The sequence below is a fragment of the Aedes albopictus genome, chromosome 3, assembly GCF_035046485.1.
Source record: "Aedes albopictus strain Foshan chromosome 3, AalbF5, whole genome shotgun sequence".
In the NCBI taxonomy this organism is placed as follows: domain Eukaryota; kingdom Metazoa; phylum Arthropoda; class Insecta; order Diptera; family Culicidae; genus Aedes; species Aedes albopictus.
The window spans coordinates 107,828,196-107,841,102 of NC_085138.1; the positions used below are offsets into that span (position 1 = coordinate 107,828,196).

The window sequence follows — 12,907 nt, forward strand, 5'->3', positions numbered from 1 at the left end:
CTCTCCGCACTCCGCAGAGAAAACCAACACGCATTGCATGGCATGGTGAATGCATCAAAATCGTCCATTATTCAAACCGGTCCTTTTCAGGACCATCGAAAATGATTCCTCAAGAGTTAATTGGATAATTTCCAACATCGATCGAGATGTAGTAGTGCAACCAAAATGCAAAAGACAGAGCATCGTTGCCAGCAATAGTGAAACTGGACTTTATTCTAATCCACGGCAGCAAGCGGCGGTCCAGTTTTCGGTGGCGATTCAGCACGGAGAAAACCAACACGCATTGCGTGACATGGTGAATTCATGCCATTTCGTTCCTAAAATCGTCAATTAATCAAACGGTTTAGGACCACCGTAAATTATTCCTTAAGAGTTTGTGAACCAGCTAATTTTATTCCATTGAACGAGAAAAGTGTGGTGAAACTGAAAAGTGAAAGATTGAATACTTGGTGGCCCAGCAATAATGATGAAGCCGGTCACTAATGGCCTAATGGTTCCACCCGGAATTTAACATCGTATTATTCTATCCGGACTATTTTGCGTGAAACATTGTTTAATAATAATTAAGTTGAAACATTTTCCGAATCAAACTGATCGAAATTATCCAATATTTTGGTTACTCTATCCGTTCAATGAAAATTTTCTCATTTCTCGGTTGATTAGTTGCTTGATGCGTCAGGAGCATTCGGGGCGGGTAATGCAAACGAAATAACCTGGAAAGCCAGCCAAATGGGAGGAGCCTAATCTGCTAATCTAGGGGAATAAAAGCAGTGACTTCTGTTTTCTTCCGTCATTTTCGTTGGATCAGTCAAGGAGGGTGGAGGTGGATGTCACCTTCAAAGCTGGCAGTACATCAACTGCGACGATTCTCGGCCGATTACACAAGGAATTCCATCCACGGACCACGGCAGCAAGCGGCAGGCCAGTTTTCGACGGCGTCAAGCATTGAGCGCGGAGAAAACCAACACGCATTTCGTGGCATCAAAATCGTCCATTATTCATACGGGCCTTTTCAGGACCACCGAAAATGTTTCCTAAAGAGTTATAAATTGGATTGGATTCCTCCATCAATCGAGAAATGTTTAGTGCAACTCAAAAGTGAAAAATTGAGAGATTCGTTGCTCAGCAAAAGTGAAGCAAGATATTAATCTCATCCATGGCTGCAAGCTGCGGGTCAATATTCGATGGTGTCCAGCATTCAGCACTGAGAAAACCAAATCGCATTGCGTGGCATGATGAATTCATGTCATTTTCATTCTAAAATCGTCAATTGTTCCAACGGTTCTTCTCAGGGCCATCGAAAATGATTCCTCAAGAGTTGTGAATCGGATGTTATTCCATCGATCGGGAAAAATGTGATGTAATCGAAAAGTGAAAGATTGAATACTTAGTGGCTAAGCAACAACGATGAAGCCGGCCACTAATGGTTCCAACCGGATTTTAGCAACGCAATATCCATTTTTCGGGCAATTTTGCGTAAAACACAAAATTTAATTTTAATATTTTTCAAATTAAAATGAACTAAACCATTAAATATGTTGGTTACTTTATCCGTTCAATGAAAATTTACTACTACTTTTAGGGGCATAAAAGCTGTTCCCTCTGTTTTCTTTCGTCATTTTCCATGGATCAGTCAAGGAGAGTGGATATCACTTCCCAGCTAGGCAGCTGCACATCAACTCAGTAACGACTCTCGAATATGGTGCTGATAGCACCAGGAATCTCATCCACGGCAGCAAGCGACGTCAGTTTTCGATGGCTTTCAGCATTCAGTGCGGATAAAATAAACTCGCATTGCGTGTTGAATTCATGCAATTGTCTTGCCAAAATCTTCTGTTATTTAAACGATTCTTTTCAGGATCAGTGAAAATGATTCCTCAAGAGGTATCGGATAATTAAAAGCGACCGACAGAAGCCACTAATTGTTCTTTTCAGATGTAAACAACGTTTGTCGTATCCAGATTATTTTACTTTACGTGAAACTCCAATCAAAATGGTCTTTCTAGCGCCATTTAATATTCTAATAATTTTATCCGTTCAATGAAAATACTTTCGAAGAACGGTTGATTGATCATTTACCTTCAAAATAAATTAATTCTTGACCTTCAAAATAAATTAACTAGTCAATGAATGTGAACGAAGGGGATCATACATAACAATTTTACAACACAACGCATCACTCCACCCATTTGAATTTTGACAGCGTGTCTTGGTTTTGACCATTCCAGCCTTTGTCCTACGTCAACATTGCGGTTATATCTCGGACATTACCCACCCCTAGTTTTTTTTTCTCACCCACTCACTTAAACAAACACAAGAAAGAGAAAGATGAAAGAGAGGGCACTTGCATCCTCTTTTATCTCGCTCTTTTTTGTGTTTATCAAAGAGAATGTGCGAGAAAAAAATAATACTTCGCACGCTTGTAGACTCCAGGAGTATCTTTCGACATGGCACCATCACTATTCAATTTTCGAGAAAATTTTTCTTCGAATAAGTCATTGGAATTCCATCAGGGTGCCGTAAGGCGCTGTCCATCAACTACGTATGCTCGAACGAAAAAAAAAACGAAAATCTTTCAATTATTTCCCGCCTTTGATACTGTTTTTTTTTTCAATGTGTGGTGCTTCATCAGGCATGGCTGTTCCTTTTAAAAACGATACCACGTACGCTTTAAGTAGTACAAAGAATCTTTTTTGAAACTCTACAAGAGCTGCTCGTGGCTTATTCAAGTATAAATCTGGTAATACTTACCGTGAGTATTGAAACCAGTTCTGAAAAATAATCCTAAAGACTGTTGAATAAAAACAAATCAGTTTTCTGGAAAATAAGACTTAAGAGGAATATACGGACAAAAATGTCTTTCTAAAGACATTTGTGGCAGTTGTGCTTTCGATTTGGTCATAGTTTGTATCTTGATCAGGGTCTCAGTGCACTTAATGCTCTTAAGCTCCCAAATTAATCCTATTTGGAAGCAGGCGATTCGTGCTCACTTCCAACATGCATACAAAAATAAGAAGCAAGATCAACAGCACTTCAATCTTTTGTTTTGAGTAGGATGAAATCAGGAGCACTATGATTAATAAGGGAACCGATACCCCATGAACATTCAATAAAGCATCTGTTTGCCCATTATAAAATCTTACACCGATAGGGTCGAATTCGATGAGATCAGGAGTGTACTCATCTAGATCCTCAAAAACATGCGCCTTCGTTATTCCGAATCCTTCGTATCCCAATTGGAGAGCTCCTTGGTCGATTGCCTGCAAAGCTACATACGAATCTTTCTCCGCTTTGACGTGTAGTTCAACCACTTGATCTGGTTGAAATTTGTATTCTTCTGGTGATAGCTCGAACTAAAATTAAATGCATTATATTTTCTTTTGATTATTACTACTTATTGGACCCGACTCACTTCATTGGCAAAATAGTCCAGTTTAAAATGATCCATAACCAAGTGACCGGAATTAAGTGTGTAGACAACTAGTTTAGACTGTACCGTCATATCTACGGTAAGTTTAAAATTAATCATATGTGACATTTTTCTATAACAATACTCATATTTGGCCAACAAAATGTTTCCTCGGCTTGTAACAAGAAAATACAAATGAGATAACTCCACGTTCGATCTGATGATGAAGGACACAGTCGAGTCTTTTACATTTCTAAAAAAAAATCGAATAAATACTATTTCATAGCTTCGGGTAGTTCAATGGAAACCTTTTGAGCAAAGAAATTTGCAGGTATTGGGATGATGTAAATTCAAGGCCCTCTATCGTATGTATATTTTTGCATTCCCGGTTTTCTAAGCTTACCTAAGACAAAAGAAATGATTAGTAGGTATATGCACCGACTACAGCTCAAAGAATACTCACCGATATATCTACAGAGTCAGCTTCATCTGGCATGGCGAGTTCTAAAGATGTTACTCCGTGGTCGTCAAGCGTTACAGACCGTTCCACACCTGTATCGGTTTTGACTATTAAGGACTTGTGTTTTACTGGAACTCCATAGTGATCTTTGACAGATAACCTGCAGTGATATGGTACCCCAGGCCGGTAGTATTTCACAGCACTTATAAGCTCAATTTGATACGGACACATGAATACAGGAATTTCTTCGGTGAAGGACAACGCAAAATCTGACGGAATTATTCAGAACTCTGTTACATAAATCTCAAACCATTTCTTATTTCACTTACTGAAAACATTTTCCGTCAGCGATACGTTGGCCCGTACCATGACATAATCTTTGTCATACGGAGCATCGAGTTCGTCCTTCAGCATGAACCGAAAAGTACCGTTACCATCAAAACTCCTTCTATAACTGTGAGTGGCTACATGTAAATCATCATCAGTGAACAGTTGTACAAAAATCTCGCCTCGAACCGGACCTCCGAATGTGTAGTGCGATTCGACGTTCAAACTGATTTCTTTGTCAGATATTAGCAGAATGCACGAAGGTACTACTTTGACGACAAACTTAGGCATCACATATTCTCGGACCTCGAACTGCTGCAATTTCTCGTTGGTAATGACGCCCTAAAGAGAGTAGATTTATGCATTAGTTTCAATAAAATGTTGTTTTTTTTTCTCGATATTTTGTCCTTGTTTTTGAAGATTCTGTTGAATTGCAAGCATCCTTCTTTTGAAAAAAAAAATCCAGAGAAACTGAAGGAAGAGTTCCGGATGAATTTTATATCTCCGGGAATTAACTTCACCTTAAAGAATGACTAGTTCTACCTTCAAAACAGTGAAAAGTTGACGTTTATGCGCGATTTAGGATTTGAATCGAATAGCGGTGAAAGCGAGCGGAATTTGATCTATTTATTTTTGGCGTTTTTTTTTAGAACTAAAGCATTGTCCAGTTAGAATCCGGACGCAAAGGATAATTTATTGTGACGCTCTAAATGATCATAATCATATTTTTTTCACTGCATCTGATCATAAACAAGTCCTCTATTAATGGTGAAAATTTCATCAATTTTCTTGCTACGAGTAAAAAATTATTTCAGATTGAAAACATGCGAAGGAAAAAAATTTTGCACAAACACGCTAGTAATTTAGGGTGGTCAGGTACGACAGTCGCGAAAAATGTTAATATCTCCAAAACCATTATGTGTGATGTGCTCAGATGTTGTTAACCATGCCATGAGGAAGTGTCCAAGGAAGGTTGAAGTTTATGTTCATGGATAAATCTGCTTGGAATTCCAAGATTTGCCAGGAAGTTCGAGCTCTGGACATCGTTTTCTCACATCACGATTTTGACACCAAATGTGTACAAAGATGACAATCTCAAGAATCGCGTGCTGCTTTTCAAAAATGCACACAAGGGATCTGTAGAGGTTTGAGCTACATTGGGGAGCTATCACGACAGCCTGAGATGTGCAGTGGTGTCATCACTGTTGGATAGTGTTTATTAACGAAAAAACACTCAAATTTCGCTTCTTTGGAATTCACTGAATAGCCCTTAATTTCGCAAGAAGAGAAATATTTGGCAAAGTTTCTTTAGAATCCTAATCAGAGTGGTAGAGGGTCTCAGGACACTACAGAGATGAACCGATTGTTAAACAAATACACCGAAGGGGTTGATGTTAAAATTTACTACCATTGTGCAGATTTTTAAGGAAGTTATCACGGAAAAATGAGAAAACGTATTAAAAATAAAATAAAATAATTTCAATGATATTTTTCCATGAAACTACAGTAAATTATCTTTGTATTGAGGGCTTAACCTTTTCTGTTTGTTATTCCACCTCTGAGATATATGTGATTATCTGCGTCCGGATTCTAACTGGACAATGCCTTATTATACATTTGGACCAAAAAAATGGATCACCGCTGAAAACGTTCTTACTGAAAAGATATACATATCAATATACAACCGCAAAGTGTTGTATAATGTTCTACATAGTAGGCCTTTGTGACACACTAACACGTGACGTAAACTTACCTATTAAGGCAAAACTGGAAGCATTTAATCATTTTTGGTTATAGATTTTTTATTCAAAAACGAAGCAAAATTTTCAAAATCAGTTTTCGTACACTTGTAGAGGAAAGATCAATATTTTTTTTTTGAAATTTTTTTCAAAAATGTTTTTTTTTTGCAAAACTGCAAAACATCTTACTTAAAAAAAAATCTAAAGCTACCTTGATCTATCCTCTATATGTATGTGTACGAAAACCGATTTTAAAAATATTGCTCCATTATTAAATTAAAAAAAAACAAAAACTTAAAAATGTGGAAATGCTTCCAGTTTCGCCTTGTTTTATTAGAATCATATTTCTATCCCTTTTGAAAGCCATTATTCATTAGATTATAGTGAAGAAAATGTATTATCATTATCAAAATACATTATTAAGTTAAGCAATTAACTTATCAATTATTTTACCTTAATCAATGATGGGCTCTCAAAGAGAATAGCAACAGGATCCTAGTGCAGCTTTCATTTAACCCAATTTTGAATTACACGGAAATTGTTCATTCGTATAGATTTTGGAAAAACATATAAGTTTTGGCAAAGTTTTTGTGCTCTAAATTTCGTATGAAATTTGTGATAAGTATTAACGAATCAATTTCAACTCTTTACCTTTTAATAGAGTATAAGAACGCATGGATTAAATGGAAGATGACTGGGATATGATAGGAAAACTTTTCTATATTTTTGAGGTGATGACCATACACTTTTGCTCGGGTGTGTATTAGACCTGTGCGCCGCCACGTCACGCCGCCGCCGACACTTTTTGTCCCACGCCGACGCCGATCCAGGTGTCGGCGGCGCGCCATACGCCGCTGTTTGTCACGCCGCCGATTTTCATTTTTCACGCCGGTGATCAGTGCACGAACAAAATTAAGTTTATATATAGTTGAGATAAACAAATCTCACGATCACTAGCATAAGAGTTCGATTACAATAATTGATTTCTCAACTTTTGGAACACACATTCACATCTCTCCAGACGCTTCTTCAGAGAATCTTCCAGAAGGATTAAGTGATGCCTTCTGGAGATCCACCTAGTATTCCTCCAGAAAAATCTTCAGGGATGCCTCCAGGATGATTTTTTTTTTCAGGAAGATCTCGACAGCCAGTACCTTCAAAAATTATTTCAGGAGAATTCAGGGATGCCTACTAAAGATACATCAGAGATTCATCCAGAAGATCCTTCAGGAATTCTCATTGGAGATCCTTCAGAGATTAGTCTGAGAGTTCCTTCATGGATTGCTTCAGAAGTTCCTTCAGAAATTCCTACTGGAGTATCTCTAGAATCTAGTCCAGGATTTTCTTCAGAGATATCTTCAGGAGATCCATCTAAAATTCCTGGAATTTGTTCAAGAATCCCTCCTGAAATGCCACCGGGGATTCCTCTTGGAATTACTTCGGAATGCCTCTCGAAAAATTTGCAGAGATTCTTTCAGGAGTTCTTAAAGGATTGCTCCAGAAGTTCCGTCGGTGATCTCTCCAGGAGTGCGCTCAGGGGTCTCCCTAATAGCTCCAGGAGGATTCAGGGATGCCTCCATGTGTTCATTAGGAATTCCTTCAGAAGTTCCCTAAACGAAGTTCGTTGAGGTATCCTTGCAAAAGTCACTTTTATTATTCTTTCAGGAGAATTCATAAATGCCACCTGAAGATCCATCAAGAATCCCGTGAGAAGTTTCTTCAGGAATTCCTACAGAAGGTCTTTAGAAATTAGTCTAGGAGTTCTTGCAGAGATTCCTTCTGAAGTACCATTAGAAATTCCTACAGCGTTCTCTCCGGGAGTTCCATCATAGATTCCTCCAGGAGTTTCAGGGATTCTTGCAGATGTTTCTTCAGAGATTCCTGCTGAATTTCTTCAGGGATTCCTACAGAAGTTCCTTCAGAAATCATTACAGAAGTTCCTTCAGAGAATCTTATACGAAGATCCAGGAGAACTCAGGATTTATCCCAGAAGTTTATTCAGCGATTCCTATATAAGAGTTCCTTCCAAGTGTTCTTCAGGATATCCTTAGGGGATTGTTCGAGAAGGTTCTTCAGGAATTCTTCCAGAAGTTCTTCCAGGGGTCGCTCCTGGGGTTCTTTCAGAGTGTAGATTGAGATTAAGATTTTTTTCAGGAAGACCCACGGATGCTTTCAGGAGTTACATCAGGGATTTCTCCAGAAGCTTATTCAGGAGTTCCTGCAGAAGTTCCTTCAGGGAATCTTGTAGGAGGCCATTCAATAATTCCCTTAGGATTATAATCAGGATAATCTCCAGGATATTCTTGAGGGATCTTTCATGGAGTTTCTACAAAAATTCCTCAAGGATTTCCTTCTGGAATTCTTTAGAGAATACCTACTGCAAATTCTTCCCCCTACCCGGAGAGCTTCGCTGAAAATCCTTCGAGGATTCCGCTTGGAAATTCTGTGGATATTTCTACCGGAATTCCTTCGAGCATTCCCCTGGAATCCCTTCAGGGATTTCTCCTGTAATTTCTTCAGGGTTTCCTCCTAGACTTCCTTCAGGGGTTCCCCTGGACTTCCTTCGAGGATTCCTCCTGGCTTTTCCCTGGAATTCTTTCGGGGATCCCTCTTGGAATTCCTCCGGAGATTCTCCCTACATTTTCTTTCGGGGTTTCCTTCTAGACTTCCTTCGAGGATTCTTCCTGAAATTCTTTCCTTCTAATACTCCGTCAAATTTGTTTGGTGGTTCCTCTGAGAAGTCTTTCAGAGACTCCACCTGGAATTCCTCCAGGGATTTCTCCTGCACTTCACTCAGGGATTCCTCTTGGATTTCCTTCGGGGATTCCTCCTAGAATTCATTCTGGAATGTCTCATGGAATTCCTTTTAGGGATTCCTTTTGGAATTCCTTCGGGTATTCCTCCTAGACATCTTTCATGGATTCCTCCTGAAATTCTTTCGGGGTTTTCTCCTGATATTCTAACGTGAATTTCTCCAGAAATTTCTACAGGGTTTCCTTCTGGAATTTCTTTGATGATTCCTCTTAGAATTCCTTCAGAGTCTTCCCGGATTTGCTTAAGTGATTCCTCATGGAATTCCTTTAGGAGTCCTTCTGGAATTCTTTTGAGATTTCCTTCTCGAATGGCTTCAGTGATTTCTCCTAGAAATTTCTTCAGGAATTCTTCCTGGAATTCCTTTGGAAATCCTTCGAGTATTCCGTTTGGAATGTCTTCGGAGATTTCTCCCAGAATTCCTTTAGGGGTTCCCCCTGGGATTCCTGCAGGGATTTTTCCTTTCATTTCTTCGGGGATTTTTCTAGGAATTGCTTCAGGAATTCTTCCAGGAATCCCGTCGGATATTCCTGATGGACCTCCTTCAGAGATTTCTCCTGGACTTCCTTCGAGGAATCCTCCTGGAATTCCTTTAGGTATTCCTCCTGGAATTAACTCGAAGATTCCTCTTTAAATTCCTTCGGGGATTCCTTCTAGATTTTCTTAGGGGATTTCAACTGAAATTTCTTTGGGGATTCCTCCTGATATTCCGTCGGGGACTCCTCCTGAAATGTCTACGGGAATTCCTCTTCGATTTTTCGGAGATTTCACCAGGAATTCTTTCGGGGTTTCCTCTTGGGATTCCTGCGAGAACTCCCGGAACTCCTTCGAAGAAGACCTCTGGAATTCCTGCTGGGATTTCTTCTGTAATTTCTTCATGGATTCATTCTAGACTTCTTTCGCGGATTATGCAACATATCTTCCTGGAATTCCTTCGGTGATTCTTCCTAAAATTCTTTCGAGAATTTCTCCTGTCGGGGATTTTCCTTGGAATTCCTCCTAGAGTAATTTCGGGGATTCCTTTTAGAATTCCTTCGGGGGTTTCTTTTGAGGGGTTCTTCCTTCGAGGGTTCTTCCTAAAATTCCTTCGGAGATTTCTCCTGATATTTTGTCGGGGATTCCTTCTCGATTTCCTTCAGAGATTCCATCTTGAAGTTCCTATGGTGATTCCTCTTCGAATTTCTTCGGAGATTCCTCCTAGAATTCCTCAGGGGATTCGTCTTAGAATTCTTCCGGGGATTCTTCCTAGAATTCCTTCGGAGGTTCCTGCTGGAATACCTCATGGAAGGAATTCGAGGATTTCCCATGGAATTCTTCCGGAAATTCCTCCTAGTATTCTCTCAGGGATTTCTGCTGGAATTCCTTCAGAGATTCCTACTCAATATTTTCGTTGATTCCTCCTTGAAATCCTTTGAAGATTCCTTCTCAAAATTCTTTAAAAAATTTCCGCTAGAATTCCATCGGAGATTCCACCTGGATTTTTTTTTTAAATTCCTGCTGTAATTCCCTTGGGAGTCCTGCTTTAATTCATTTGGGGAATCCTCCAGGAATTTCTTTCGAAGATTCTTGACTTGAAATTTTGTGCACGGCTAGATACTATACGAATCTCATCGCGTTCCAAAAATTGTGTCAATTGGTTCAGAATTGGCTGAGGTATAGCAGAAAAGTGCCCAAAATAGGACCCCTGCCGAGATGGTTCCACTTCCCTAGTACTAAGCCAATTATAAATTTGAAAAATGTCAACAACATAAAAACAAATATGTATGTACAAATCATTTCGGCTCATTTATGCCCATCTTAATGGCTAGTTTCCACTTCGTACGTACTGTGCAAAAAGATAGGACAAGTAATGGTCAAGTAATGATTCCGCTTCAAAATTACTTGTGCAGTTCGCAGATGGCAAGTAAGGAAAAAAGTGTAACACTTGTAACGCTTCCCGTGCGAATCAAATGGAGCTGTCACTTTTCCTTGCGGAAAAATAGTTCGCGATGTTATTCCGTAAGGAAAAGTAACATTTCTCCCCATACTGGATCAGTTGTCAAAATTACTTGTGGAAAAAGGTGGAATTTTACTTGAGCGCTCTCCTTGGGATCTGGAAACTTAGCTTAACAAACATTTTAGCTGTACAGGAGTGGAACAAAAATAACTATTGAGCAAATTTTAGTTTAAGAAACTTTTATTCAACTTGTTCTGTTCCTTGGGATGTGGCGCCTGAGCCTTCCAAATAAACGAATAAATAAAAAAAAATCGCAACAGGTCTAATCACGCAGTGACGAACCTGAACAGAAATAAAAAAGGTATTCATTCTTACGTAATAGTTTATGCCATCAATGGTCATGAAAAAGCTCAGACTACATTCTAGAGCGTAAGACAACTTCTTAGCTTTGCCAATGTTGAAATTATGGTCAAATTTTGGTCACGCCGCCACCGCTGAAAGCTGCCACCGGCGTGACGCCGATGACGCCGCCGCCGCCGGTCAAAAATGGCCCTCACGCCGCCGCCGAGCAAAATATAGTCGGCGCACAGGTCTAGTGTGTATATATTTCTTTCTATTAGAATTGAGCACCTTTACTTCGATTTATGACGTAGGACTGTTTTCTACACCCGGTGTCATTTCAAAATTTCTGAAACAAAGAACGTTACGTTTGAGTGAAAAATTTTAAATGCTGACAGTTCATTTCCTCTGAGCGAATTGCTATAGAAGTCTTGTTATGTGAGATATTCAACTCCCACGTTTCATTTGTATCAATCGGTGAACCAGAAACTTCTTGGTAAATAGTTGAAAATTTGTTTTTTTTGTGAACCTACCCATCACGCATTTAGAAGCGTACGATTATTTATGTAATTGATAAAGTAATTCTTACATCATTTGCGGTGACCTTAATGGCCCACTTGCCCAGCGCTGGAGTGGACGACATCCTGTGACTGGCTGCGAAAATTCCCTTGTAAAGCACAGCTTGCGTCCACTGTCTCCGGGATTCCCCATTGCTGTCTTCCAAATCGATCTGAATACTGTCGATATGATTGACCGGTTTCGTCGCCATGTCGAGTACGACCACCCGAAATCTTACTATATCGCCCGGCTTGTAGATGGGTTTGTCGGTAAGGATAAATATTGAAAGTGTCTTCCGTGCAACACTTAGCGTGGCTTCTTGGCGCACATTTATATTTCCGCCGTTGTTGACCGCCAAAAAGGTACATTCACTTTCAATGTTAACTCCATTTGGAACCATTAAAGAATAACGCTCAATACTCTGTTTCTTGAGAGTTTTACTTAACCGAGATGGAGTTCCATCGTCACAAGTTAAGGTGAGATTCACGCTCACATCTGAACTGTGTGGATTGGCCAAGGCAACAATATAGGGTTGATTTGGCCGGATGTATTTCGGCCCAAAGGAGATCACACTGAAATGCAGAGAATCAAGGATTTCTACGAGATCGACAACGCACTGTGACGTATCCTTCTGTTAGCACTTACCTAGCATCCTGGCAGTTTGCTATGGCAAAAACACTACATACTAAAATGATCAACGTGTTCATCGTAATTTCACTGCGACGATCGTCACTATTTTAATTCGCACTTCAGAATACCGAACGTATCGAAATCTGCCACAAAACTGGGGAAAAAATAAAACGTAGACGATTTTGTCTTATGCTTTGCCGTTACTATCGGGCTGAGGGAATCCCGCGTAAACTAAAACAAAAACTCTAAACTTATCAGCATGGCCGTGCCTAGTGTAAATACAATGTAGCGATTTTTCGGGTTTTACCTATCAGTTGGTTGTTAGAATAATCGCTTTTTCACAGCGTTACGGTTCAAAACGCTTCTTTAATCCACAGCCTATGGGAATTACTAAAAAAAGTAAAACCGCTGGCAAAGCCGCAAAAATTAATGTTTTTCAATCAAATTTTGAGGTTCAATTTACTTTAAGTTGAAGGAAAGCCAAAAACTTGGAACCATATGGACAGCTTTATTCCGATATGCATCTGGCTCAGGCGTGGTAACAATTGCATAAAGTCCCTTTTAGCAAGGCCCCATCAGTTAGAATTAATATGATTTTATCTGAAAAGCGATTATAGCTCCATGTATTCTTAAAGGGGTTTACAAAACAGATTATATAACTGCTAAAGCCATGATTATTTGGTTATTGAAATGTTTCA

At 39.4% G+C, this 12,907-nt stretch overlaps 1 protein-coding gene across 1 annotated transcript in view; it reads right to left on the bottom strand.

The window, feature by feature from the left end:
- LOC109415050 (thioester-containing protein 1 allele S3-like) overlaps nt 1-12,602 on the bottom strand; it is a 49,700-nt gene extending 37,098 nt beyond the window's left edge. The window contains exons 1-8 of the mRNA XM_029877332.2: nt 12,225-12,602; nt 11,611-12,151; nt 4,199-4,538; nt 3,873-4,138; nt 3,718-3,812; nt 3,413-3,662; nt 3,144-3,353; nt 2,752-2,791 (exon numbers count right to left, since the gene is read on the bottom strand). Coding sequence (XP_029733192.2) covers nt 2,752-2,791; nt 3,144-3,353; nt 3,413-3,662; nt 3,718-3,812; nt 3,873-4,138; nt 4,199-4,538; nt 11,611-12,151; nt 12,225-12,286 — 1,804 coding nt within the window. The 5' untranslated portion in view covers nt 12,287-12,602. The remainder of the gene's footprint in view (nt 1-2,751; nt 2,792-3,143; nt 3,354-3,412; nt 3,663-3,717; nt 3,813-3,872; nt 4,139-4,198; nt 4,539-11,610; nt 12,152-12,224) is intronic.
- Nucleotides 12,603-12,907: the final 305 nt, after the last annotated feature.